Below are 27,723 nucleotides of genomic sequence, written 5' to 3'. Positions count from 1 at the left end.
ACCTGGGGCACCAGCCCAGTGGCCTCTGCCCCTAGCTGAGCTCTGATATTCGCCAGCCTCTCTTGGCTGTGGTGGGGTGGACAGAGGGTCCCCGGGGACGGGAAGGAGGACAGGCTGAAGCTATTCTGGGGCAGCCACGCCGACGATTCCTGGAATTTTAAGGTCGTGGTGCTGCTTCTTGGGCAGCACCTAGCTGTGCTGACAGCCGTGCTGTTTATAGCTGCGCTGAAGGTCAGGCAAGCCTCCGGAGGGCTGCTGCAGGGCTGGCAGGGGCTTCCCAAAGCAACGAATGGGACTGGGGGCGATAAACGGACAGAGGCCCACTGCAGGGAAATGCATGCTTAGAGGTCGCCAGGCCAGACCCTCTCCCAGCATGCTTCCTCTCCCTGAGGCTCAGAGCTGTTCCTGACCCCGGGAGGGCCCCGAAGAAAGTGGGTATGCGGATGGCTAGGTCCTGGGCTAGGACAAAGGACAAGGGCAGCTTCACTGGCAGCCCCCAGGGCTCCTTGGGCTGAAGGCGTGGGAGAGGAGCGAGAGTGAAGAGTAGGGCTTCCTGGGTGAGGTCTGCTGGGTTTGCTGGGCTTGCCTCCTGCCTGGGAGACGTCTCCCCAGCTCCCTGAACCTTCCTCTCATCCAGGGGCTAGCCATGATTGCCAAGGCCCCCACCCAGGGCCCTCTTGTTCCCAAATACAGCGTCTCTGCGCCTTTGAAGCCCGGATCCACCTCTTCCCAGGAACCATCCTGAGTGGCATGAAGCGGACTTCACCATGTCCGAGGGCTCTTGGGGACCCACTGCGTAACATTCTTGACATAGAACTGTGGGATAAGAGGAGAGACTCAGAAGGCCAGTAAAGTGTGTGGCCAGCTGGAAAAGGGACCAGTGACCCCTGACTTTGGCACAGGGAGGTCACTGGGATGCGTGGAGTGGCGGGGGCCAAAGTCAGATGGCTGCCGTGAGAGGGATGGGAGATAGCAGAGGCCTGCGGGTCGCTCTTTGGAGAAGCCTGCCAGTGAAGAAAGGGAGGCGCACACGGCAGGGACCGACTGAGGCAGCTGAGGCATGAACAGGGAGAGGCTGGTTTTTTTAAGTCTTGAGTGTTTTAGAGCAGCTTCAAGTTCGTAGCAACATTGAGAGGAAGATATGGGGATTTTCCCTATCCCACGCCCTGCCCCCCACACATACATGCACAGCCTCTCTCATTACCAACATCCCCCACCAGACTGTACACATATTATAACCAATGGAGCTGCAGTGACCTGTCATTTTTACAGAGAACAAATAGTTTGCCTTAGAGCTCACGCTTGCTGTGTACATTTTGTGGTTTTGGACCAATGTATTCTGACATGTATCCAGCATTATAGTCTCTTAGAGAATATGTTTACTTCCCTAGAAATCCTCTGTGTAAGGAGAGGCTTTTGGAGCATAGATAAGACTCTGGTGCTCGTTTTTTTTTTTCGATCAGCCAGGGTGGAGTTGGAGAGCAGGACCATGGGAAGACAGAAGTGAGAGAGTGAGGGATGGAGCAAGGCCCCGGGGGAAGCCAGATGGAGAGGGAGCAGAGCGCGGCATGGCAGTAATTTAATCACGCAACGAAGAATGCACTTAGGGCTCCATGGAAATCCCCTGGGCGTCAGCCTTAGTGGGGGTGTCAGGAGGAGATGCTGGAAGTTGCGCAGCCCACAGCACCCACTGCCTGCCCTGGCCCCCCGTTCCTTGCCACACCTACACTGGTAGGTCTAGATGGAAAAGAAGGCGCTGCCTATCTGGCTTTTAACACTGGGAGTGATGGTCAGGAACCTCTGTGGAGCCCAGGGGCTTCCTCTGATACCAGGAAGCTGGGGAAATAGGAGCCGGGCTCAGGGGTAGGTCAGAGCCTCAGCCGGCATCTTGCTTCCCTGGGGCCCTGGAGAGGACTTCTCTCTCCTCCAGCTCCTCAGCTCCATGCTCAGGCCCTTCTGAGGATAGAAGGCTGGCTCAGAACTGATCAGGGCTGGGCCCTCACGCACCACTTTCTGCCAGCTCCAGATCTTGTTTCCTGTGGAGCCGGAGGCTGCAACCTCCCAGACTCCAACTCCTGCACACCCCAGGGCAAGGGGTCGGGGGCAGCACCCGCATCTCCTCCTTTAGGAGCTTCCCTGAAACTTCCTCAGCCCTGCACTGTCCTTGTATAATATCCCATTTAGTGATGAAATCCTCACCAGAATTCTGGGAGAACAGAATCGTTGCTGTCTTTACACAGAGAGCATGGAGGTGGGCGCTGCACCCTCAGGTCTGGCTCAGACCAAAGCCCGTGCTCTTTGCTCTGCTGCTTCCCCCAGGCACCCGAAGGTCACGGGCACCGCAGTTGCTCCCTGGCACCAGCTGTCCCTGTGCTCAGTCTGGGATGCCCTAAACTATGGCCCAGCAAGGAGGAAACACTCCTGTGGGCTAGGTGGCAATCTTGGCCTCTAAACACCTAGCGCCTATCCTAGAGGCTTCTGAGACAGAACCCTCGTCCTGGAGCTCTGCCTGTGGCTGGGTTCCCCACTGAGAGCTGGCTGGTGACTGGAGAAGTTGAAAAGTAAAATGAGGATGAAATAATCATTACAAAGAACTTTTCAAATTCTCCAAAGGGGCTAGAAAAACTTTAAAGAAAAAAAATATATCCTTCAAGGATTTAGCAGCTTTGGGTCTTTTCTGGGACAAGGAAAGTAGAGGGAGGGGGTTACCTCGTGCCTGGCCTGTACTCTCCATACGCCTTAGGTTCTGTGCGATGGTTCAAGGGTGGCCCTGCCCTTCTGCTGGGCAGGATGCTCCCTGGGCAGAGCTGAGGGACAACTTCCTCAGGGTCCCTGTCTCCATACTGCCTTCTTCTCTAAGGAGACCTGGGCAGAACTAGCAGAGCACCTTCCTAAAAGAGGATTACAGTATGCTCCACCCGCCAGCCCAAGGGGGTCTTGAACGGTGCTCAGGGCAGCCGAAGGTCAGGCCAACTGAGCCCTGATGAGCAGACACAGGTGCAGAGAGAGAGGCGCCAGGGGCCGGCTGGAGCCAGCTAGGCGGCTCTCCGCAGGGAGTTTGGCTCTTGACCAGGTCCAGGGGAGGCTGGGCTCTTCCCCGGGAATCACTTCAGTCCATTTCCTGAGGATGGGGGGGAGCCAGGCAAGGGGAAGGTGGGAGCCCTTTGGGAAGGTATTGTGTTAGTGACCCAGGCTTGAGGGAGAAAGATGTCCTCAAGGCATCTTAGAAGGGAGGGCATTCCAAATGGCTGTGGTTTGTTCCAGCTGATCTGGCCCCAGCATCTCTTGGATGTCATTCTGGTGTCCTTGTTCACACTTATCCATGATCTCCTGGACACAGATCTGGTCCTGCCTGGCAGGCATCACTTCTGTAGGCATGAGGCCCTCTCCTCTGGGGTCTGTGCCTACCCTGCCTGGGAGCTCCCTGTTGCAGGACGATGGCCCCCTTCTCTGTAGATTCACAGAAGCATCTGGGGGAGTCCCAGCTTGGGAAGCCTCAGCACAGGGGTGCCCTGCTGTGGGGGAGCTCTGTGGACAGTCCACTGAGACAGCAGAGGCACTGCAGTCTGCCCCGAACAGGAGCGTGCTGGCAGCTGCTACTGTCTCTGAAGCGCGTCAAATATGACATGGATTGATGGACGGTGAGAGGGACGGACACATGACCAGCAGGTTGAGTGAAATGCTACAGTAGAACCGCAGCGGTGGGCATTTGACTTTTCACTGTAGAATTAGTTCCGCCTTTCTGTCTTCAAAGTGAAGAAAGTGAAGTTGCTCAGTCGTGTCCGACTCTGAGACACCATGGACAGTAGCCTACCAGGCTCCTCCATCCATCGGATTTTCCAGGCAAGAGTATTGGAGTGGGTTGCCATTTCCTTCTCCAGAGGATCTTCCTGACCCAGGGATCGAACCCAGGTCTCCCGCATTGCAGGCAGACGCTTTACCGTCTGAGCCACCAGGGAAGCCCTTCTGTGTTCAAAGGTGTCTATAATAAAATGCCAGGAAGAGCAGAGGTCTGAACGCGAAGCTGGAAGGTATAGGGGAAGGTAACTTTCTTGCAAGACAGGCCTGGCTGGGCAACTCAGCCTGCCCTCAGGAGTCGCCTCTCAGTCTAGAAAGTGTTTTGCTTTTCTTTGTTATCTTTCTCTTTACCCTTTGTTCAATCATTTAACAGAGAAGGCAATGGCACCCCACTCCAGTACTCTTGCTTGGAAAATCCCATGGATGGAGGAGCCTGGTAGGCTGCAGTCCATGGGGTCGCTAAGAGTTGGGCACAACTGAGGGACTTCACTTTCACTTTTCACTTTCATGCATTGGAAAAGGAAATGGCAACCCACTCCAGTGTTCTTGCCTGGAGAATCCCAGGGACAGGGGAGCCTGGTGGGCTGCTGTCTATGGGGTCGCACAGGGTTGGACACGACTGAAGTGACTTAGCAGCAGCAGCCATTTCAATCAAAGGAAATAATAAACTCCTGTCACTAGGAGAGGCTCTGCATGGTCATTAATTTGGGACTAAAGGCAACATGTGTTTTGAGACAGTCCAAGTGGTTCAAGACCCCCCCTATGGGAGCCTGGAGAGCAGGTGGGACTTGGCAAACTGGATAACGTGGCTTCCTGACAATTAAGGCATTTGTTTTTCTGTTGTCCTTGCCTCATCTCAGCAGATTCTGGGAGTGGTGGGGAGGTTGCTCTGGGCACAGGTGGCCAGTGTTTAAGAAGGTACCACAGTTCTTGTGTCTGAAATGGCAAGACAACGGCAATTAGCAAGAACTCGCCTAGAATTGCTATAATCCCTGGGTTAGCACACATGGTTCCTGGCCTACCCTAGCCCATCTAGGAATGGGCTGAGGGCCCCTCATAGGGGCTTAGCAGGAGGTTTCCATCCATGTCTGAAGTCCAGAATCTGGCCAGAGTTCCATGAGGCCTGGTATCCAGGGACAGTCCCCAGGTCCTCTTAGAGCTCCTTCTAGGATGGTCCCCAAGCCTTGGCCAGATAATGGCTTCTGCCAATGTTAGAAGCCAGCTTTGTCCTTGGGGTATAGCCAGAAAGGTGACTGGAATGTGCCCAGAGAAGCCAGGAGGCCTGGCTGGTGGGCATGTCGGGGAAGAAGAGCCAAGGGACACCCTCCAGGCACAGCTCATTGTGGGGGGGTGGGGAGTGACTCCCAGGGTCTCCTCTTTCCTATGATGTCACTGGAGGCAAGGCCTGCCTGGCATCCCATGTGATGTCACAGGGGGCTTCCTGATGATGTCATGGAGGTCAGGTTACAAAGTCAATCTATGTGATGTCAGCAGGGGGTGGAGTTAGAGTCTCCATGACATCCCATGAGACACTTTTGGAAGTGAAGCTTCATGACACTGTATATAATGTCACTAGGGGCTGGCCACAAAACTATTTTAGGTGATGTCACCAGGCCCTCCAGAATTTCACATTTCATGTGATGTTACTATAGGGGAGGCCACTGTGACATTCAGGGTGGTATTACTGGGGGGCTGGACATGCAGAATTTGGCATGATGTGTATCATTGGGAGTAAAGTCTCAGCCATTTCAGTATCACAAGTCATGTCTCTGGGAGTGCAACCTTCCTGACATTACATGTGATGTTCATGGGACGGTGTACCCATGGCATTCTGCGTGATCACCCTGGAGCAGGGCCCCCAGACTCCAATATTCTGTGATGTCACTAGAGTGCAAGATTTGGGAACTGGCCTCCACATCTGTACCCCTGGGAAATATGAAGCCAACCGCAGAGCACCGAGCTCCATGTCCCAGCTGACCTTGCTCCCCCAGGCAGGCTGACACTCTGCCAGCCCTCTCTGCACACCTGTCATGGCAGAGCACTAGGCACTCACACTAGGGTGCTACTGTGAGGCTGCCTTTGGCCTGCCTGCTGGCCTGGCAGCATCTGAGTTCTGCAGCCCGGAAGTATGCCATGGGTTTTCAGGGTGCAGATGCTATAGTAGGCTAATTGGTGTAACAAAAAAAACCCAGATCTCTTGCAAAAGTTTATTTCTCATTCATGCAACATCCAATTCGGTGCTCCTTAGTCATCTTTCCTCCAAGCAGTGACTCCAGGATCCAGGTCCCTTTCAGTCAGCAGCTTGACTGGTCTCCTCCGGGTCCTGTATATCCAGTCAGCTGACAAGCAGGGAGAATGGAGGATGGCAAGACGACTGCTAGGGGCAGGCCTGGAAGCGATGTGCATTGCTTTAAACTACATTCCACCAGCCAGAGCTAGTCTCATGACCACGCTCAGATACAAAGCACCAAGAAATATGTCAGTTTTGCAGCAAGAAGAGGAAGCAGGCTTGGTGGCTACAGTGAATGAAAGACAAAATGGCCAGCCTCTCCTGGATGATTCCCTGGTGGTTCTTCTCTGAGGACTGTCCCATCCTCAGGCCACCCTTCACTTACCCTCCATTTGCTATCCTCTCAGATCACACCGGGCAGCAAGGCCGCGCAGTCCCAGCTCAGCCAGGGTGACCTTGTGGTGGCCATTGACGGCGTCAACACAGACACCATGACCCACCTGGAGGCCCAGAACAAGATCAAGTCTGCCAGCTACAACCTGAGTCTCACCCTGCAGAAGTAGGTGGGCGCTTTCCAGAGGCGGGGGCAGAGGCTGGGTGTGGGCTCCAGGCATCCCAGGGAGAGGAGCTGTCCAGCATGGGCCAAAGCTTGTGCTACCAGACTGCACCGTGAAGTGAGGACAGCCCCTGGGCCAGAGTGAGGACAGGCCCAAGGCATCAAGCACCTCCACGTCTGTGCCTCACTTTGCAGAGGAGCTCAGACAGGGTAGGGCACGGCGCTGCCAGGGTGTGGGCAGCTGGGCCTGGAGGCCAGGGTCTTCCTGCTTTCTCTGTGCACAGGCAGCCTCCCTGGGACCTAGCAGAGGCCCATGGCTGCTAAGTACCCAAGAGACGTGACTTCTCCCTGCTGGTCAGGCCCAGGGGATGCCCCGTTTCCCTGGGTTTCAGAGGTTCTCCCCTCACCAACCCTGCCCAGGTGGGTGTCTGGGCCCCAAGAACAACTGTCTTCACCTGCTCCTATTTCTGGCTTTTCCAGGTCGAAGCGTCCCATTCCCATCTCCACGGCAGCACCCCCGATCCAGTCCCCTCTGCCAGTGATCCCCCACCAGAAGGTAGGTGCTGGCTGTGGGTGGCAGGCTCCACTTTCAGCTATGGTTCCTGGAGTGCAGCCCTGGCCTGCCTACCTGAACTTCTGCTGGTCCCACTCAGGCAGAGTGGTGGAGTCAGCGATGCCAGGGGCAGACCTAGGGCAGGCCCCTGGAGAGATGCGTTTGGGCTTGGACAAAATGCTAAGTTCGTGACATGTAGGGGTCTCCACCTGGGTGCTTAGCCAATATCTGGGCCTCACGGTTGGGCTGATGGGAAATCGACTTAGTCCACAGTGTTTTCAGGGAAGAGACAAGTCAAGTCGGGACAAGTGTCCAGAAGGCTCTGACCCTCATGCTCCTGAGGGCACTAGCAGGGGGCTGACTCTGGCATGAACGCCAAGGCCCAGTTTGAGTCAGTCACTCCAGTGGGGGTGAAAGCTCTCAGCCGTGGGTGGTCTACCACCCCTCAGGGTTTCTCCTCAGCTACAAGCACTCTCCCTCCAGTCTTCCTTTCTCCTCCCAGTTGCCTGCCCCTTGGCTTCCCTCATAGCTCAGTTGGTAAAGAATCTGCCTGCAGTGCAGGAGACCCCAGTTTGATTCCTGGGTCAGGAAGATCCCCAGAAGGGACAGGTTACCCACTCCAGGTTTCTTGGGCTTTCCTTGTGGCTCAGCCGGTAAAGAATCCGCCTGCCCCGCGGGAGATCTGGGTTTGATCCCTGGATTGGAAAGATCCCCTGGAGAAGGGAAAGGCTACCCACTCTAGTATTCTGGCCTGGAGAATTCTACGGACTGTAAAGTCCATGGAGTCGCAAAGAGTCAGAGACAGCGGAACCACTTTCACTGTGAGCTACTTTTGCACTCAGGGGTGCCTGGCAGGCTGCAGGCCACAGGGTCGCAAAGAGCTGGACATGGCTGAGCGGCTAAGCGTGCACTGCACTCAAGGGCTTCCCGGATGGTGCCAGAGGCGAAGAGCCTGCCTGCCTTGTCTCCCACAGGAGACAAGAGATGTGGGTTTGATCCCTGGGTTGGGAAGATCCCCTGGAGAAGGAGTTGGCAGCCCACTTCAGTATTCTTGCCTGGAGAATCCCACGGACAGAGGAGCCTGCTGGGCTACATTCCATAGGGTCACAAAGTCGGACATGACGGAAGCTACTTGGCACACACACACGTACTGCACTCAGAAGTGCTGGTGAGGCCCAGAGGCAGGCACAGCAGCAGGCACCCGTCACCCGCCCGCCCCAGGCCCCTTCCTGGCTCCCTCTAAGCAGCTCAGTCCTGAGGGACTGAGAGCACAGGAGGCCCAGCCCACCAGGCCTATGGGACCACACACTCCCACCACTCTCCACCCACCCCCCTGAATGACCTCATACTGACCCTGTCAGTCCACCAGGGCAGAGTGGGTGATGGGCAGGGTGGGGAGAAGAGGCAAAAGAAGAGGATAACGGGGGTCTGGGGTGGGCGACAGATTGAGGAAGTGGGCAGAGCACTTCTCGGGAGAAGCTGCAGAGGCAGACCGAGGGACCCAGATGTCAGCCCCGCTCCTCCCACAGTTTCCCCCTGCACGTCTGCCCTGCCTGTTCACCCCCAGCCCAGGAGGCTTGTCCCGCTGGCCACGTGCAGCATTGCAGCAGAGCAGGAGGCAGGGCTGCGCTCACCAGTGTCCTCCTACAGGGGAAGGGGAACAGAGGTAGGATAGAGGGGTCTCCCCCCAGTTCCCTGAGACCACACCCCCCCTTACTTCAAGTCCCACAGGCTGGCTGGCTTGGCCTAGCTTTCTGTGTGGGCTTTGCATTTAGTCTAGTTTGACGATAGCATCAGGGCCAGGAGCCAGATGCCTCACCCCGCTTTTTTTTTCTTGAGAAAACTCTTCTTTTCCAGGTGTCCGGGCCTTCTCCCCACCCCGAACTCAGTGCAGGGCTGCAGGCTCAGGTGGTGGGCTGGGCGCTGGCACTAACCCCTCTATTGCAGGTCCACGCGGAAGTGCTGGGGCGGCCATGGCCTCTAACTGCTCTTTTCTCTCTCCCCTGCATGGCGCTGCCCTGGGCCAGGACCCTGCTCTGGACACGAACAGCAGCCTGGCAGCACCCAGCCCCCACCCCGAGGCGAGGGCCGGCCCGGGCACCCCAGGCACCCTGGAGCTCGGGCAGACCTTTAGCTCTTCCTTCTCTCAGACCTCCGTCTTCTCCTCACACATGGAGGCCTCTGACCCTGGCCCACCCCGGGGCAGCCCCGGGGCCAAGATCAGCCTGGAGGGGGCCCTGGACTCACTCAGCCCGAAAGCCCCGCTGGGCTCGAGCCAGCCAAGGCAGTATAACAACCCCATTGGCCTGTACTCGGCAGAGACCCTGAGGGAGATGGCTCAGATGTATCAGATGAGCCGCCGAGGGAAGGCCTCAGGTGCTGGACTCCTAGGAGGGTAGGTAACGGGCGCACAGCTCTCCACTGGTGGTCAGGGGCCACCTGGGTCCTCAGTGCTCATAGAGGCCTGATCAGGTTGGAGTGGGGGACTGGTCCCATGGTGGCCAGCTCCAAGCCCCAGGGGCAGCACCTGAAAGTAATCAGCCTATCGACACGTGCCCTCATTACTTGACACAAGCCAGCGTGTGTGTCAGATTTTGCAGAGAGGGAAACTGAGGCTCAGAGAAGGTTAGGGTCCAGCTGTCCAACTGCTAAGCAGCTGAGCTAGGCCTGAATGCAAGAGCCTCGGACTCCCCAAACTTTGACATCAGGTCACCCACCACGACAGGACAGATCCTGTCCTAATACCTCCAAGAACTCTGCGGCCAGGGGATGCACTGATCCCACCCTTCTGGGAGCCCTGGGGTTTAGGAGGGCACGTTTTCTAGGTCTGGTAGTGGTCTGGGAAGGCTGCCTGGAGGAGGAGCACCTGAGCTGGGTACAGAGAGATTGGGCAGTGGGGTGAGGGGAGTGGTTGGCAGGAACAACTCTGACAAGGGTGGGGAAGCAAGGGAGCAGGACTCTGAGGAGAAAGGAGCCATGCAGGAGAGCAGCATGTCACCCCCCGGCCCCCAAGGTCTAGTTGATGGGACTCTTGGAGCACAGGAATTAAAAAACCCTAGAGCTGAGTGGGCACTGTGGAGAGGTCGAGGGAAGGGAGCTGCCAAGCAGAGCATGCATTAGCTGCCAAGCCCGGCATATTTGTTATCTCATAATTTCTCCCATGGCCCCATGCAACTGGTGTCATCATCTCTGGGCTGGAGGCAGAGCAGGCCGAGTCGAGGCATATGGCCCAGTGGTTAGGGGTTCAGGGCTCATCCATGGGACTGTTCATACACCTAGACTGTGGGGAGGACTGGAGGAGACAATACGTGTGTGGTGCACGCTCTCTACATGCTACCTGGCATCATGCCTGGAGTCACGCAGCAGGTGACTGATGAGTCAGCATGGCAATCTGGGTCAGTTTGATCCAAGCCCACACCCTTCCTGTGACCTTGCTGTAGACGGTACCTGTACTCCACCCGCTTGCTCCTTCCCTGGGGATCTCCAGCTTCCCCAGAGCCCCGAGCTCTTTCTGGGCTTCCGAGTGAAGCTGGGTGATCAATAGTCTGAGCACTTGGATCCTGGCTTCCCTGGACCAAGGTGGCAAAGCCTTCGAACCCCAGGCCTTTTCTAGTAAGGGGCTTCTGCTAGGAAGCTGAGGGAAAGACGAGTAGAAGTGGTGCCCTTCTCCTGCCTTGAGAAGGCTGGTGGGTCTTCCTGGCCCTCTTTGGAACTAGCCCCCAGCAGGGAGGTCAGGCTCCGGTGGATCTAAGCCTGCACTGCCCACCTGCAGTGATGGTAAGGTCTCCGCTCACTGAAGCATCCATGGAGGTTAGGGGCTGGTTAACAGTCCACATGCTTTGTCTAACACAGCTCTCTCAGTGACTTCAGAGGTGGGCATCATTCCCTCATTTGATAATGGGAAGTAGAAGCCCAGAGACGGCAAGTCATCTGCCCAAGGTCACACGGCTATTGAGTGGCGGACAGGACGGGCACTCAGGTCGGTCTGACTTCTCCCCGCGTGGAGACAGAACCTGCCTGCCCGCCCCACTCCTGCTCCTCGTGACCCCCAAGGTGCCCTCACATTGGTGCAAAGGCTTCTTAGAACCTGACAACCGTCGGATCACTGCTTGACACTCACAGCAGCAGGGCACAAGAGCTTCTTTGAAGAAAAGATGGGCCAGAGAGGGAGTGCGGCCATGCCTCAGTCACAGCACAGCTGATGCTATGGCCCCAACAGAGAGGGAGTGCGGCCATGCCTCAGGCACAGCACAGCTGATGCTATGGCCCCAACAGAGAGGGAGTGCGGCCATGCCTCAGTCACAGCACAGCTGATGCTATGGCCCCAACAGAGAGGGAGTGCGGCCATGCCTCAGGCACAGCACAGCTGATGCTATGGCCCCAACAGAGAGGGAGTGCGGCGCATGCCTCAGTCACAGCACAGCTGATGCTATGGCCCCAACAGAGAGGGAGTGCGGCGCATGCCTCAGTCACAGCACAGCTGACGCTAGGGCCCCAACAGAGAGGGAGTGCGGCGCACGCCTCAGTCACAGCAAAGCTGATGCTATGGCCCCAACAGAGAGGGAGTGCGGCGCATGCCTCAGTCACAGCACAGCTGACGCTAGGGCCCCAACAGAGAGGGAGTGCGGCGCATGCCTCAGTCACAGCACAGCTGATGCTATGGCCCCAACAGAGAGGGAGTGCGGCGCATGCCTCAGTCAAAGCAAAGCTGATGCTATGGCCCCAACAGGAAGGTTGGAGCCTCTGACCAGGGGTAGCCAAGGGCCGAGGCCAACACTCGTTGCTGTGTCTAACTGCTCAAGGGAGACAGGGTTGGCAAATGCTAAGCCCTATGTCTTTTCACTGCATTCTTAACCCATGCTGAGGGTTTTACATTCAGGATTCTGTTCATTCTGCGGTGGGCACCACCCTCTCAGTCTTATGAATAAGGAGACGGAGGCTAAGATAGGTAAGTTCCTTGCTCAGAGTCACAGCACCGGGAAGAGGAAAGGTCAGGATCTGAATTCTATCCTGTCTGGCTCCACAAGGAAGCTCCTTCTCTTACTCTCTGGGCAACTTGCAAGGTGATTCCTTGGCAACTTGTATCCCCTTAGGAGGAATGGAGAGGAAGAGAGTGGGTGCAAGGACAGCGGGGCCTGCAGCCCCTCCGCCTCCTCATCTCTGGGGCTGGAAATGAAGAACAGTGTCCCTCAGGCCAGTAGATGCAAGGGCCCCCTTCCCCAGGGCGGCCTTATAGCTTTGGCTCATTCTCCCAAGACCTGGGTACTCCTCTCTGAGCTATGTCTGCTGCGGGGATCCCAGCCTTCAGGTTCTCAGGTGAAAGTTAAGCAGGAGGGCTAAATAAGGAACTGGCTACATGGGCCAGGAAGGGCAGAAGCCTCCCCTGAGGCCAACACTGCCCTCTACAGGGGACACTGGGCTGGTCAGGGCAAGAGCTGACCCTGCAGCTGTCAGCACTGGCCAAAAATGGAGAAGGAACGGGAGATCTGTGCTGGCCCTTTCCTAATATAGCTCCACTGGCAGCTATTTTGAGCCTGGGAGATCTCAGAGGGAATTTTATCAGCTCTGAGACAGGGTTGAGCCTGGGACTGGGGGATCTCCCTGACTTTGGTCTGGATCCCCAGGATCCTGGCCAAGAGAGGACCAGGCCAGGCCAGGCCAGGCCAACGGAAGCCCAGGCTCTCCCAGCCAGAGTCCAGAGTGGTGGCAGAGTGTGGGGGCAGGGACACCACTTTATGTATTCTTCTCCCCTCGGATTTCTGACCAGCGTCTCTCACTGCAAGGAATTTGCATCTAAAGAAACAGAAGGCAGGCAAAGCCTCCTTCAAGGAGAGAAGCTCCAGGAGGCTGGCCCTTAGATAAGAGTGAGGGTGGGGTCCTGCTTGTAGTGTCCAAGCTGGGCTGTCTTGGATGAGGGCCTTCCTGCAAAACGCCAGGGCCCAGGCTACCCTGCTCCTCCATCCTGCACCATTGCCCATCCACAGGCTTTCATGGGTGGTTACTGGAAACCGCACAGATCCCTTACTACTGTGGCCAGGAGGTGGGTCCAGAGCTGCCTGCCCCTCCTCTGGGAAGGAGAACATGTTCCCAGGGCTGCGAGAAACCCCACTGTACACACCCCAGCACCACAGCAGCTCTTGTTCAGGGGGCAGCACTCCCAGAGCCACCCCTCATTCAACAAGGACCAGTCTAGAGCAGCTGTGCGGGGCTGGCCAGGAGCCACCTGGGACCCTGGCCATTCCTGTAGCAGCCAGAGCTGGTCCTGTCTCCATCTTTGGCTTCCTCCCCAGGGTCTAGAGCCAGGTTGTATGTGGGAGATTCATGCACATGGTAAATGAGCACCCGTGAAGATGGACCAAAGAAACCCTTCTCCTAGGCATAGCTTTAGGCACTGTGGACGTACGCTGCAGTTGGCATCTCTGACCCAAACTGAAAGGCTATGATCCAGACTCTGAGCTTTGCCCACTCCTCTCTCTGCGCTCTCTTCACCTAGTGCCTGTCTGAGCTGACTCCGCCTCCACAATGGCCAGTTTGAGGCCCATCCCTACGTCCTTATGCTCAAACCCTCTGGCAGGAGCCTCACTCTGATAGTCCTGTCTTCTTTGCTCTTTCTCTCCTCCCCAGGTGGTAGCCAACTCTCCAGCCAAGTTAGTATCAAAGGAAAGCACGTGTGTGCGCTTGCCTGCATATCCCAGCATGCGCCCGCGTGTCTGGGGGTCTCAACAGCGTGTGCCTGTGTCAGCATGTGTACATGTATGTGCATGCGTGAGTGAGGGTGCATTCGTGTCCCTGAGCGAGGCTGCATGTGTGCGAAGCTGCGAGGATGAAGTGGAGGCGTTGGGGAGGGGTGCTGGGGCTCCGCCGGATGCCTGGGGCCATTGTGTTCCCAATTAGTTGCTGCAGCTGCTTAAGAAGGCAGGTTGGCTCTGGTGGGCTGCTGGGTGGAGTGTGTGCTGATGCTGGTTCCAGGTGAGCCTGAAGACATTTCCAGCCTGGCCGGATCCCTCAGAAGGGCTGTGCTTGACCTTGTCCTTGTCTGCGGAGCGTGCTTAACGTTTTGAAGGGAAAAGTCTTGATGGGTAGAAGCTGGTGGGCTGCCCAGCAAGCTGGCCCTGGGGGCCCTGAGCACTCAAGCCCTGCTCCGAGGAAGAAGCACACGCCCCGAAGAGTCTGAAGGAGCAGAGCCCAGGGGACCCAGGACGAGCCCCTTCGTGGAGGATCCAAGCTCAGAATCCCCCGTGTGCCCAGTGGGGCTGGTTTTTGCCTTTGGGGTGTTCCGGACTCTGCTTCGGCTGCCGCTGCCTTTGACTCGTGACCCAGCTCTTGTCCCCTAATCCCAATCCCCACCCGCTACCCTCTGCAGTCTGTTTCCCTGGGGGTGTGGTGAGAGATCTTTCCATGCCCCCCAGCTCAGGCTTAGTGGGGGCCTCCAGTGATCTGGGAAAGTGCAGACGGGCAAGGAACACCTTCTGCAAAGGGCTCTGGGGAGGGTGAGGATCTTCCTGACCAGACCCAGCCAGTGCGAGTGGATCTGAGGAACTTGGCTAGCCTTCCTGGGCTCAGGCTTAGGGAGGTCTCTCCCCACATCCTCCACCACCAGCCTTCACCTCCACCGGGGTAACACCACCTGTCGCCCTTCTCTCCTTGCACCTCTCTCCCTCGCTCCCCCGCTCTGTACTCCCCCAGCGCCGACTACCAGGAACGCTTCAACCCCAGCGCCCTGAAGGACTCGGCCCTGTCGACCCACAAGCCCATCGAGGTGAAGGGGCTGGGCGGCAAGGCCACCATCATCCACGCGCAGTACAACACGCCCATCAGCATGTATTCCCAGGACGCCATCATGGACGCCATCGCCGGGCAGGCGCAGGCCCAGGGCAGTGACTTCAGCGGGTAAGCGCCTCCCCTCCTCCTCGGGCGCTCGCCGACTCCACCGCTCCATCACCGCGGAGGGCCCCCGGCCGCTGGGCGCCATCGGGACCAGCCTTCCTCTGCCGCCTTGAGCTTCCCAGGGCACAGCCCTTGGAAGAAAGCCAGCCTTGACCGGGCCTTTCGGACAGAACGCGGTGTTCTCTCTTCAGAGTCAGTTTCACGGTCAACTTTAGGAGAAGGGTAGAGAAACACAGCACGCGGGGGTTCCTCCAAGTGCTTCACACAGCCTCTGCATTTCCCCAGGCTCCCGGAGGGGGCTGGTTTAGAAGGAGACTTCTGGAATCTTGTTAACCGGGGGTCACATTCTGGATACCCCTGGTTCGCACAGCTAAGCCGTTCTTTGAGGGGAAGTCGCCGCTTTCTTCTCAAATAATGACTGGGTTTCTTGTTTGGGAAGGGGCCTCCAGACCAGTCACCCACCCTGCTGCTGGCAGTCAGCCCTGCCACAGAGCCTGGGGAGCACCCAGCACCTGCCTCCTCCTGTTTGCCCCAGGGAAGCCCAGGCTCAGGTTGGTGGGACTTAGGACATCCTTGGTTCCTGAATTTGCTTGTTAGCAGTGGTTGAGGAACTTGAGGGCTGAGTAGGGAAAGAGTTGGCTAAAAATCATTTGTGGATGAAACTGGTAATAGTGCAAAGTTTAGTGGGGACCTCACTCCGTTTTCCTGAATCTGTCTCTTTTATCTCAGTCTCTTTCTTCTCTGCATTTCTTTCTGTGTTTGCCTCTCTCTGCCTCTCTCTGCCTCTGTCTCTATCTCACTATTTTTCTGCCTCTGTTATTTCCTTCTTCCTTACACATACACACGCAGAACCCATACTGTATCCTACTTGGGAACACCATTAGTGTTGGCTTTCAAAACTGATTATCTCTTTGGGTAACATGTTATCCCTGAGTCAAGATCTGCAGCAGCTCAAGGCAAGAAATCTTAAAATGATTGCACTTTTTTCCAAAGCTAGGAAAACCAGATGTTGTAAGAGGGATAGAGGCATTATGAAGTCCCGGATAACTCCGGTAGTGTTTGGCCTGTGCAGAGCCCAGTCCTCGTGGCCATGACGTGTATGCAGGTTTAAGGTGCAGCCTCCAGAAGCCAATGGATGGAAAATGGTGTGGTCTTCCTGGCTCTCCTGATGCGAGGGAGCCTGGCTCTCTCAGGCACGCAGTACTTCCTTTGGGCCACCAGGGGGCGGAGGTTGCTTTCCCTGGAGCTGCTGCTGCTGCTGCTGCTAAGTCGCTTCAGTCGTGTCCGACTCTGTGCGACTCCATAGACGGCAGCCCACCAGGCTCCTCCGTCCATGGGATTTTCCAGGCACGAGTACTGGAGTGGGTTGCCATTGCCTTCCCTGGAGCAGTGAATCTCAAACTCCACGGGCTCAGGGCTTTAGTTCTTTGTGGAACTCTCTGGGTAGTGCTGACTTATCTAACCCCATCTTTCAAAGCAGAAAATATGATCATGGAAGTTTAAAAATGCAACCATTAGCTCATGGGTGCCCCGGAAAACAAGTCTGACTGATTAAGCCAAAGAGTGAACAGGGATTTCCTGTTAATATTTGCTTGCCGTGTGCGTCCTCAGTGTGATCGTAATATGGTGATATTCGCCAAAGGGAAGCACAGTGGAAAATGAGCAAAGAACTGCTGCTCACTGGTTTTATGTTTTCTGCACCTTGGGAAAAGACTGCTCTCATTTGGTTTTACCTCTAGGATGGCCGTGATGTAATTTTTTTTTTAACATGATGCACCATTGATCTAATCTAGGCTTCTCCTTCCTACCACCTTCCCTCCCATCCTTTTCCTTTCCCTTGCGAACCTGGGAAGCGACACGCTCCCTTTTCCTTCTAACTCAGCCCTGCTGGGCTGATGCTGCCGTGGTGCCCCTGTCTGCCATAAGGTGTTCCGTTTCTGCTGTTAATTTCCATGATTCCTTCCTCACTGACAGTTTTCTTTTTGTCTCTCTCTCTTCCTCCTCTATCCACCCGCTCCCATAACTCATTTCTGACCCTAACCCTGCCCCTTGTGTATGCGCCGCCCCCGCCCTCCCATGATGGACACGCACTCACTGCTGGGCTTTCCTCTGCTTGGCAGGGCATCGCCACTGGCGTAAGTAGACCCCACAGTATTTGTTCCGTCGTCCGTCTGTCTGGTTGCGGGATGGTGTATGGGTTTGGTGGGATGTGCCTGAGGACCGTGGCTCTGTCCACATTCTTCCTCACACCCACCTCACAGGTAAATGACATGCCCTGTGGCCTCTGCAGGCAAGTACTTGTCTTTGGGGGTTTTCCCCAAGTTACATCACTACAGACACAGAAATCAGAGCAATGACACCACCTTGGCTGGGGCTCATGTTCTTCTTGCTGTGCTTTGTGGGGGCTCCCCCCAGGCTTTCTGGTCTGCACTGGGACGGTATAGACCTGAACGTCAGAATCCACATCAGGCCGTTACTCAGGGAGAGGGTGATGAGGGGGCCTCTTGGAGGCCACTCCCCAGAATCCTCATGAAAGATGGATCTGAAGGAGCCAGCCCCTGCCAGGACCAGCCATAGGAGGTGAAACCTGAGTCAGACTCAGGGGCAGTGTACAGTGGAGTGAAGGCCCACAGGTGACCTTGATGTAGTGACTGTGGAGGGTTTTGGGTGCTAAGAAATTCATGCTGGGAGTGGCTCCAGAGAGTGGCCTCCGACCCAGGGTCCTAGAACTGCAGGGCCTGTTCTGTCCCCTCTCTGCATATATTATGTCTGGGCCCCAGACTCTCAAAAGGCACAGCAGTTCCTTCGTCTGGTTCCCAGTGTCTGTTGCGGCAGCGCCACAAGTCTTGGAAGGGAAGCCGACAGCGGGCCTCCTAAGGGACTCACTTCTGGGGCTCTCATGCTTGAGCCCTTGGAGCTATGGAAGGAACAGGGAAATATGTTCCCTCAAGGGAACATTCCAGGGAAATAGCAGCAAAAGCCTTCCAGCTGATTCAGGTCCCCTTGAGACTCCTCCCTGTGCTAGAGATGACCTCCCCAGTGAGATCCCAGCCTCTCCTCTGCTCCCAGTCTCCTCCCTGCCTGGAACCCCCTAGGGATCTGCTGGTTTCCCTATCTGATCCCAAACACAGGCTGCCAGGACCTGTAGCTCTCTGGGCCAGGGCAAAGCCTTCAGGAAAGTAGGGTAGCTCCGCCCCGCCTTGGTCAGTTACCTTCTGTCATCTTTCTCCTCCTCTGCTCATGTAGCCCACTCTGAGCTGACACAGGGGACCAATCCGGGGAGACTAGGGCATTTCTTCTGTCCAGCTCCTTGCAGAGAGGGTAGACGACGGAAGCACTGGGGGAGTCGTCTTTGCAGCTAGCCAGCACTCGGGGGTTGGGGGCAAGGCAGCCATAGCAGCAGGCAGTGTGCGCCTAGACAGGGGGAGTGTCTGGGCTGGGCCATGTCTCCAGGTGGTGAGCACCTGGGGTGTGCAGATCTCCAGCGGGCAGAAGTGGCCTTCCTGAGCCTCTTGCTGCAGAGAGTCTGATGGAAAGAAGGCTGAGCTGGGGGCTGGGAAGCCTTGGTTTTAACTTCACGGGGGTCCCTACGTGACATAACCTGGAACTAGTCAGCAGGCCTCTCTGGACCTAGTTTCAGCATCAGTAAGAGGAGAGAGCTAGGCTACAGGTCCACAGGCTGGGGAAACAGGCTGTTGTTATTCCGAGCTTCTCCTGAACCCACCCTGACTCCTGAGAGAGTGGACTGGGCAGCCTGGACCCCAGCCCTCTCTGGTTGGGTGAGTGGTCATCTGCAAAGCTTTTAATGTATCTTGCCCTGCAGTCTGATCTGGGCTGATAGACCTTGTACTCAAGGGGCTCTAGAGTTCCTTCTGGTTCTGATCAAGGATTTGTTCATTCAACTAAGTTTTGAGCACCTACCATATGCCAGACCGTAGGGGTCTCAGAGAAGGTCACCAGGTCCCCCTCAAAAGGCTGTGCTCCCCTGGGGCAAAGGACTGGTGACCCTCCCCACAGCTCCACTCCCAGCTCCCTTGGACGAGAAACCCCACTATCCCTGGGTGATGCTGGCCTCTGGGGCCCAGTTGTCTTGTTTTTCCAACCACATCCTCGCCGAGCTTGCTTATTTCTGCTGAGCAGGAGCCCACAATCCTCTTCCAGAGAAGTCACGACAGTGGTGGCTCCCAGTTTGGATCCCAAGCTTTGAGGAGGCCAAGGGACTGACCTTGAGGAAGCCTCCGAGTCCCCAGCTAGCCTGTCCTCACCAGCCCCAAACTCAGGAACTGCTTAGCGAGGTCAAAATTACTTCCAGAAGCCCTCTTCTGCCTCTGCTTTCGTTCAAGGAGATCCAGCTCCTGAGGGGGGCGGGTATCTTCAGACCTGTATCTGGAGATAGACTGGGGGGTGGGGTGGGTGTTGACAGGAGGGTCTGAGCCTCCTGGCCCTCCATGAGTGGAATTCGCTGACTCACTGTGACCTCCCTGAGCACTGAGGATCCAGGCCAAGCCCTTGTTGCAGGCTCTCAGATGGCAGTGGGGAAAGGCAACGGTGGGCTCAGACAAGTAGGGGGGGCTGCCAACAGGCTTGGGGGGTGGTGTGGGGGGGTGCCAGGGGAATGTGACGTGGGGAAGGTGCAGGGGCCAGGAGCAGGCTCCAGCCCTGCCCTCGCCCACGGCCTCTCTCTGCATTGCAGGAGCCTTCCTATCAAAGACCTCACCGTGGACAGTGCCTCTCCTGTGTATCAGGCTGTGATTAAGAACCAGAACAAGCCGGAAGATGAGGCTGACGAGTGGGCTCGCCGCTCCTCCAACCTACAGTCTCGCTCCTTCCGCATCCTGGCCCAGATGACCGGAACAGAATACAGTAAGGGAGGGCGGTCGGGGGTGGGGCAGGAAGGGGTGACTTTGAAGGGCCACGAGGGTCCTGGGCCCTACGCCATTGTCCCACAGAAGCCAGGGAGTCAAGGCCCCTGTCTTGGAAGATGAGCTGGCCTTGATAGATAGTGGCCTCTTGTGCCCTTTCTGGGCCCCTGGGGCAGGCACGTTGACATCAGCCTTCTGCTCGGCTCCCTGACTCCAGCAGTGCCTGAATTGGTTTAAGAGGGCCTAGTGGAACTTCCCTGGTGGTCCAGCGGCTGGGACTCTACTATGCCAATGCAGGGGACCCAAGTTTGATCCCTGGTCAGGACACTAGATCTCGCGTGCTGTAACAAAGACCTGCCGCGGCCAAATACATTAAAAAATAAATATTTTTTAAAAAAGAGGACCTTACAGGCCACACCTCTGGCCACTCCCTCCCAGCTGCACCACTTCTTCGAAGGCCCCTTTTCTCCCCCTTGCCCTCTGCCCAGCACGCAGCCTTTTCCTCCCAGAGGTCACAGGTAGGAGGCGATAACTGTCCCGTCGTGGGTGGGTTCTCTGCCCACAAGCTCCAGTAGCTTTTTTTCCTGATGTTCCATGTGATTCCTCCTGACCTGCAACTTCCTACCCACAGTGCAAGACCCTGATGAAGAAGCTTTGCGAAGGTCAAGGTAAGTGCCTGGACTCAGGCTCTGTGGCCTTGTCCCCCTAACCCCATCCCTCCCAGGGCAGCCCCCAGGTCACCCAACTCACAGAAGGAACACCTCAAGTTAATGCATCTGAAAACTCCCAGCCCCTGAGGGGCTCCGACAGATGCTGGCTTGGGGTGTGTGTGTCCCAGGTCAGTGAAGCGGGTGCCTGGAGCTGAGTCTCTGGCCCCCTGGCCCAGGCTGCACGAGCAAGGGTGCTGGGCTCTCCCGGCTCTCTCCCTAGGCAAGGGGCAGGGCTGCTTTGGCCTTTGCTGGGCTGTTGAGAATGAGGGCATCTCTTTCTATGAGGCACCGGGCTGGCTGCCTGGCCTGCCCACTCATCTCAGGGCCTGTCCCCTGTGAGTCTGAAGGGTAGGCACTGGGAAGCTAGCTGGCACGCGGAGGGCTATGCTGGGCTGGGGCACCTGGCCTTTGGACTCACTTGTCCAGACCCACATTGAGGTATCAGTCCCACAGACTGCTCACAGCACCACAGCTGCTGCAAGGAAGCAAAGCCCTGGGCATGAGGTGGGCACACTGCCCTGGAACCCACTGGAACCCACTCGGGCCTTCCATGGGCAGGCATGGGGCCCAGTGTGACTGTGCTTACACTTCCAGAAGCAAATGTGTTGTCTGCATGTCCTTCCTGGGAGAGTCTGCCTTGGGCCGGCACGTCCCGTGGTGGCCTCCATGTGAGGGGCTGGGGCTCAGAGGTGCCTTTCCACCCTGGGCCAAGCTTTCTATCTTTGCTAACCAGCGTGTAGTGGCCACGGGACCACGTGGAGAGTGGGACTCTGGGGTCAGCTCGAGTTGATGTGGATTTTCTTTTTGAACCTCTGTTTCTGCCAATTGAAGTTGCTCCCACTCTTTGGCTGGGGTGTCTGAGCCTAAAGTGTGGTCCTCCCCGGCCTGCTAACAATGGCATGCGGTTCCAGTGATGGTTCTTAACCTGTCGGTGCCTGCAGTGTGTCTGTAAAGAGCCTGAAACGAGATGGTGTTTGACTTAGCACAAAAGGTAGCATCGAGCTATTCGAGGCGTAACTAAGCTGTCAGCTCTCTCCGCCCGGTGCTCCTCTGCTCCTGCGTCATTCCTGTGTTTATCCCACCTCCTCTTCTGAGTGCCACTCAGAGCTACTCCAATGAGCAGCGTGGTCTTTACTGAAGACTGATGGAGGGGCTTTACAGCACTCACCGCAAATTGCTCAAAAATCTCCAGGTCCCTTCCATCAAGAAGCCAGGAGGGGCCCGCCCTGCCTTTTCAGCCCCCGTCACCCCTCCTCAGTGCTTCTGGTTACTGTATGTTTCTGGGCCAGTCACTCTCAGCTTGCATCTCAGTAACAGACTCCATTTAGAAGGTGGAGTTCTGCACATTTAGTATGGGTAGAGAACCTTTGTCTCACGTGTTCTCCCTGGAATACTTGTGGGCTCTGCGAAGTCATTGAGTGAGAACACAAAAGGCAGTATTCACGGTGGTCCGGTGTGGGCCTTCCCCTCCCCTCCTTTCAGAAGCATCTCTTGGGGCCTGTTCGGCCTGGTTGTCTTTCCCCACAAGGCCCTTTCCCCACCCTGGGGTCTAACTGCCCACAAACTCCATTCAGATCCCTTGAGAAGGCAGGGTGTCTTAGGAACTCTGCTGCAGGTCTTGGAGTCTCTCCCTCAGCCTTGTAGAGAAATCTGGAAGAGAGATTCCTGCTTCCTCCCTCAGTCACGGACCTTGACCCACCCTAAGAAAGCAGCACACCCCCCCACACACACACAGCTCTGCACTGCTGTCAGCCCCTCCCTCTGAGTCTTGGACCCTGCAGTGCAGGCTCTGAGGCCCCCAGGAAGCCTCTGTTGGGGACTGGAGGACCCTAAGCCTCCTGTCCTCCCTTTTTCTGACTTTAATTTCTGGAAGGTTGTCCTTATAGCCACCCCACCAAATGCCCCTTCTCCCCATGGCCAAAGGAGGAAAGTAGGCTTTTTTTATTTTGCTGAATGCCAAGCAGCTTCTGGCCTGGGGAGTGAGAGATGGGGGTACAACAGGTGCTGTGGTTCAATTCTGTTTGTGATTAACGCCCAAAATAGTGACTTTGGCCACTGGTCCCAGCTGGGGCCCCAAGCTCAACCGAGAGGCCCTCTGAGCAGTAGGGAACACACTTACCCCTACCCTGAGTCCAAGCTGGTCAGGGATCTTGCTCCCTTGGGGGACTGAACCCCACTTCCATCCGTCCCTCCTCCCAAGTTGGAATCTGTACCCCCAGACCTTGCTGATACATCGTGTTGGCTGAGGGTAGACACAGCCTCTGTCCTTCCCCTCCCAGTTGAGCCTGACTCACAGTGGGGGATCTGGGAGTCTCTCACCAAGGCTGCACTCCCCAGGTAGGCTTCATTGCACCTTGCTTCCAGGGAGCTCATTCCAGCATGGCCTGAGTTTGCTAAATCTGGGGCCCAGCAACCTGGGCACCGCGGCAGCCTATTTAGGCTTGTATGTCTGCTGGGATGCTTTTTCCTTTCTGTTGCTGTGTGCTGGGAAAGCTGGCAGGGACGCCAGTTGTTCTGGACCAGGCAGGGCACTGGGTGGCCTCCTGGACAGGTATAATCTGCATCTCAGAGGACCTGCACACTTGCCCCTCACCTGTCCCTTCTCCACCTTTGGGACAGCCCCCACCAAGTCCCAGGGCAGTTCAGAGCCCCACCCTACCCCGGCCTCCCCTCCTTTCCTCTTCGGCCCTGGCTCCTGGCACTGAGGCAATGTCTTTGGTATCTTGTAGCAAGTGGGGCTTCCCTGGTGGCTCAGACAGTAGAGAATCTGCCTGTAATGTGGGAGACTTGGACTCAGTCTCTGGGTTGGGAATATCCCCTGGAGGAAGAAATGGAAACCCACACTCAGTCATGTCTGACTCTTTGCGACCGCATGGACTGTAGCCCGCCAGGTTCCTCTGTCCATGGAATTCTCCAGGCAAGAAACTGGAGTGGGTAGCCATTCCCTTCCCCAGGGGATCTTCCTGACCCAGGGAATCAAACCCAGGTCTTCCCTTGCCTGGCGAATGCCATGGAGAGAGGAGCCTGGTGGACTACAGTCTATGGGATCGCAAAAAGTCAGACACGACTAACACTTTGAACTTGAACTTGAGCTTTCCTCCGAGGCTCCAGGGCCTAATCTCCAGGGACTCTGTCTTTACAGGGGAAGTAGGGCGAGCCACAGAGCAGTCTGAGTGTCACCTGTGGACATGGTTCCTCTCCCAGGAAAGACCCATCGCCTTAGCAAAGTGTCAAGTGGGCTTAAATAGCAGCCTCCTGCCAGTTTCCACGTGGGTACAGGTAGTATTGTGGCCCCCAGGCTTCATCTGAAGTAGCAGAGCCTATAATCCCAGAAAGGTCACCACGCCTTCCATCTGACCTCAGGAACGCATTCCAGCGCCTAGATGGCTCAGCAGGTTGATGGGGGTGGGAGTGCAGGCAAGCGTGGTTTCATCCTAGGCAGGGCTTGAATCTGCCAGGCATCTGGATCCCACCGCATGGACACCACCATCCTGCAGTGCCGCAGTTAGAGCTCAGACCCCACCCCCTGAGCCAGCCCCTGGGTCTATGCAGCTGTCTACAAGTTCAGTCTCTGTTCACCTAATGCTCACCTCAGTAGAGCACTCTGCATCTCTTCATGGTCTTCCTGTGTTAAGGAGAAAGTTGATTTTAGTGAACAGTTCCCCTGGGTGTCACCTGAGCAGCCCTCATGGGTTTCCCGGGACCGCTTTCCCTTTTGCCCTCACCCACTCTGCAGTCTCTTCCCCTTTCTTCTCCTCCTCCATCTTCTTGCTCCTCTCTTGGCTGGCTGTGAATTTCCCAACAGCTCCAAGCAGAGCAGACTCACAAGCCTTGCCAACTCTCTAGGACCGTCCCTGACCGTGTCACTGAACGCTGATGATAACGGCTCGGGCCTGGCTGGACAAACTGGCTGCAGCTGGGTCCCGGGGAGGGCTCTGAGTGCTGGTCGATAGTTGCCGCCCATGGTGCTGTCAGCAGGCAGGGCTGTGCGGGCCCCATCACAGGGCCTGGGCTTGTACCATCTTCACCCCCTTCTCCCCGCCCTCGGAGAGGCAATAGCAAGGGATGCCTGGCACTTAGGTCATGGTCCTGCCTCTGAGTTTCCGTGTGACTATAGGCTATTCGTGTGATGTGTCTGTGCCTTGGCTCCTTTGTGGTATTAGGAAAGTCTGGACCAAGGGTTTTCAAATATGTGAGCAGGGGACCCCTCTTGTCAAACAGGACCTTTACACAGGGACCCACTTGCAGGCCTTAAGGTGTCGAGGGGGTGTCTGCCAGGTAATACAGGTGTGGGGAGGTGGCCAGGTGTACATATGGGGACACAGGATTGTTATCATGCAGAAATGTAAGTCCAGCATCACCCCATCCTTTGACTTTTAAAGACTTAAAGCCAATCTTTCTGATTTTTATATGCTGACAATTCATTTGTTAAACTATTTATTTTGATACAATTGCAGATTGGCATGTGGTTATAAGAAATGATACCGAGAGAGCCTACGTAGCCTTTACCCACAGTGGCAGCATCTTGCCAATCTAGTACCCCCCCAGGGTGTTGACACCTATACCCTCCAACGCAGAATACTTCCCTCGTCCTCAGATGCCCCGTCTTGTTTTTTCAGACCACTCTCAACCTCCCTGTTGCGCACGCCCTGTCCTTAACCTGTGGCAACGACTAATCTGTTCTTTTCTCTGTTTGTATAATTTTGTCATTTCAAGGACGTTATGTAAATGGAATCATACAGCTCGAGGCCTTATGGAATGGGCTTTTTCAGTCCTTCTAGTTCTCTGGGAACTCATCCAAGTTGTGGAGTATACCAGTGGTTCATTCATATCTTTTTATTGCCGAGTAGCATTCTATGATCTGGATATAGCAGTTCATTTTTTAAATGAATTTTCAACACTGTCCAGGTTGAACACGCTGTGTTTGTGGCTAGATGAGGCCCCTGGGCCACCAACTTGCACCTCTATTCTGGAAGATGTTAGTGGTCCCTCTGGTCTGGAAGTCTAGGATTTTGGCCTTTCCCAGGCACAATCTCCCCTCCGTATCTATGTTTCTGGCTCTTCCTTGCCTGCTTTGTCCTATGTCCTCAGCTAAGAGGGCTGTGGGCTGAGCAGAGGCCTTGCTGGCAGGAAGTGGCGGGAAGTCTCGGCCCCCAGTATATGTGTGCCAGCAGCCTTGTGAGTATACATGTGCACGCGTGTGCCTGGCTGTGCTCAGGCCTAGGTGGGTGGGATAGTCAGTGGTGTTTGGAGGCTTCTCTCTGGGGACAGAGAACGGTTGGCAGAGACTGGGGCAGCACAGGGAGTTGGCAGGTCTGCTCACCCAGCCTCGTCGTGGGGACAGGCGTTCCTCCTTCTTGATGCCCAGCTAGGGGACAGAGGCCATGCAACGCTTGCCTGCCTATGGTGCTCAGTCCCGAGAGCCCACAGCCAAAGCAGCCCTGCCCAGCCCTAACCACACGGGCCAGGGAGAGCCTGGAGACCCCCACCCACCCCGGCGCCCCGCCCGCCCTCAGGTCCGCTAGCCAGGCCCCTTCTCCATGGCTCACTCAAGTCAGGGACAGTAGTCCATCCATCCTGGTCCTCATAACTCTGGTCTTGCCACAAACCAGGCCTAACCACCTGGAAATTACCCCATGGGTGGCAAAGCCTCTCCACGCTGAACCCTCCCTCCCATGCCCTCTGCCCCAGCTGTCAGCCAGGGTGATGGCGGATACGTCCCCTAACCCCTTCTTTCTTGCTTTCTCTCTCTCTGTCTCTGTCTCTCTGTTTCTCTCTGTGCCACAGGGAAAGGTTTGAAACGGAACGTAACAGCCCACGTTTTGCCAAATTACGCAACTGGCACCATGGCCTTTCGGCCCAAATTCTTAATGTTAAAAGCTAAGAGGCTGTCTGGAACCCCCCATTCCCTGCAGGCCTGACTCCTCCCTCCTTCCCCCCCACACAGATCTGGCATGTGAGCCCCATGGTGATGCTTGAGAATGTATAGCTGTGCTGGGGGGCACCTTCGCTAATCACCCGCAGCAGCTGTGCTCTCTGCCCAGCCCAGCGCTGACGGCCCAGGCCCAGCCCCACGCAGCCCTGCACCCACTCTACCCCTGCCCTTCACTGCAACCCTCACCACCCCCCAAAGAGCCCAAGCCTCTGCTCCCCTGCGCAGGGCCTTCCTGTAGATCAGAGAGGACGCGATGGGGTTTGCTGATAGGACATCCCCAAATCAAGGGAAACAGACTGCCACTGGTCCATTCCCCCACCAGCCCCAGCTCCCAGGAGAAGCAGCCCGGCCTAGTGCCATCCTGAAACGAGCAGCCCATAGATCAGGGTCCTGAGAAGAAGCCAGCTCCCCGGCCCCACTTACTCCCTCGTGCCCTCTGCAGCCAGGCAGCCCAGGACAGGGCTCCCTGCAGAGGAAGAGGAGGCCCCAGGGTAGACGAGGGAGAGGCCCCTCCTGGCCGTGGCGAGACTGGAGCGCGTGTTCCCCTCTCTGTGCTGTGTGCGCTGGCTCCCTAGTTCTCTCTCCTGTACATACAAGCATGCTTATTCCGAAATAAAGAGGATTTGAAATGAACCAAACCTGCCCCAGTCCTGCTGTGCCTGTGTGCGTATCACCCCAGGGGGCAGGTCTGAGATGGGGAGCGGACAGGTGCCTGTAGGAGAGGGGCAGGGGCAGTGCCCACTAGGGCTGGGATTTGTTGTTCAGTCACTCCGTGGTGTCCGACTCTTTGCAACCCCGTGGATTGCAGCATACCAGGGTTCCCTGTCCTTCACCATCTCCCAGAGTTAGCTCAAACTCACGTCCATTGAGTCAGTGATGCCATACAACCATCTCGTCCTCTGTCGTCCCCTTCTCCTCCTGCCTTCAATCTTTCCCAGCATCAGGGTCTTTTCTAATGAGTCAGCTCTTCACATCAGGTGGCCAAAGTATTGGAGTTGCTTCAGCATCAGTCCTTCCAATGCAAACCACTGTTTCCCTGTCCCTATGGCCCTGCCCAGGGCTCCAGAGAGCAGGCAGAGAGGACAGTGGGTGAGAAGCTGTTCTGTGGGCTAGAGGGCAGCCTTCGCCTCCTTCGGGTAGTGTGTGTGAATGCTCCCTGCCTCCCCTCCCACACCAGCCACAGCCGGCAGGC

General features: G+C 56.4%; 1 protein-coding gene across 9 annotated transcripts in view; it reads left to right on the top strand.

Moving 5' to 3' along the window:
• LDB3 (LIM domain binding 3) overlaps positions 1-27,723 on the top strand; it is a 60,423-nt gene that overhangs the window by 3,794 nt on the left and 28,906 nt on the right. For 3 of the 9 annotated variants that reach the window (XM_018042187.1, XM_018042191.1, XM_018042189.1), the window contains exons 3-9: positions 6,436-6,587; positions 7,065-7,140; positions 13,762-13,784; positions 14,824-15,027; positions 17,145-17,159; positions 19,718-19,887; positions 20,518-20,554. In XM_018042187.1, coding sequence (XP_017897676.1) covers positions 6,436-6,587; positions 7,065-7,140; positions 13,762-13,784; positions 14,824-15,027; positions 17,145-17,159; positions 19,718-19,887; positions 20,518-20,554 — 677 coding nt within the window. Of the gene's footprint in view, positions 1-6,435; positions 6,588-7,064; positions 7,141-9,164; positions 9,533-13,761; positions 13,785-14,823; positions 15,028-17,144; positions 17,160-19,717; positions 19,888-20,517; positions 20,555-26,383; positions 27,170-27,723 lie in introns of those variants that run through there. The other 6 variants (XM_018042188.1, XM_018042192.1, XM_018042190.1 and 3 more) reach the window with 3 other exon arrangements.

Source organism: Capra hircus, chromosome 28 (genome assembly GCF_001704415.2).
Source record: "Capra hircus breed San Clemente chromosome 28, ASM170441v1, whole genome shotgun sequence".
Lineage (NCBI taxonomy): Eukaryota > Metazoa > Chordata > Mammalia > Artiodactyla > Bovidae > Capra > Capra hircus.
Note: the sequence above shows the minus strand (reverse complement) of the source record. Positions and strands in the feature narration are given on the sequence as shown.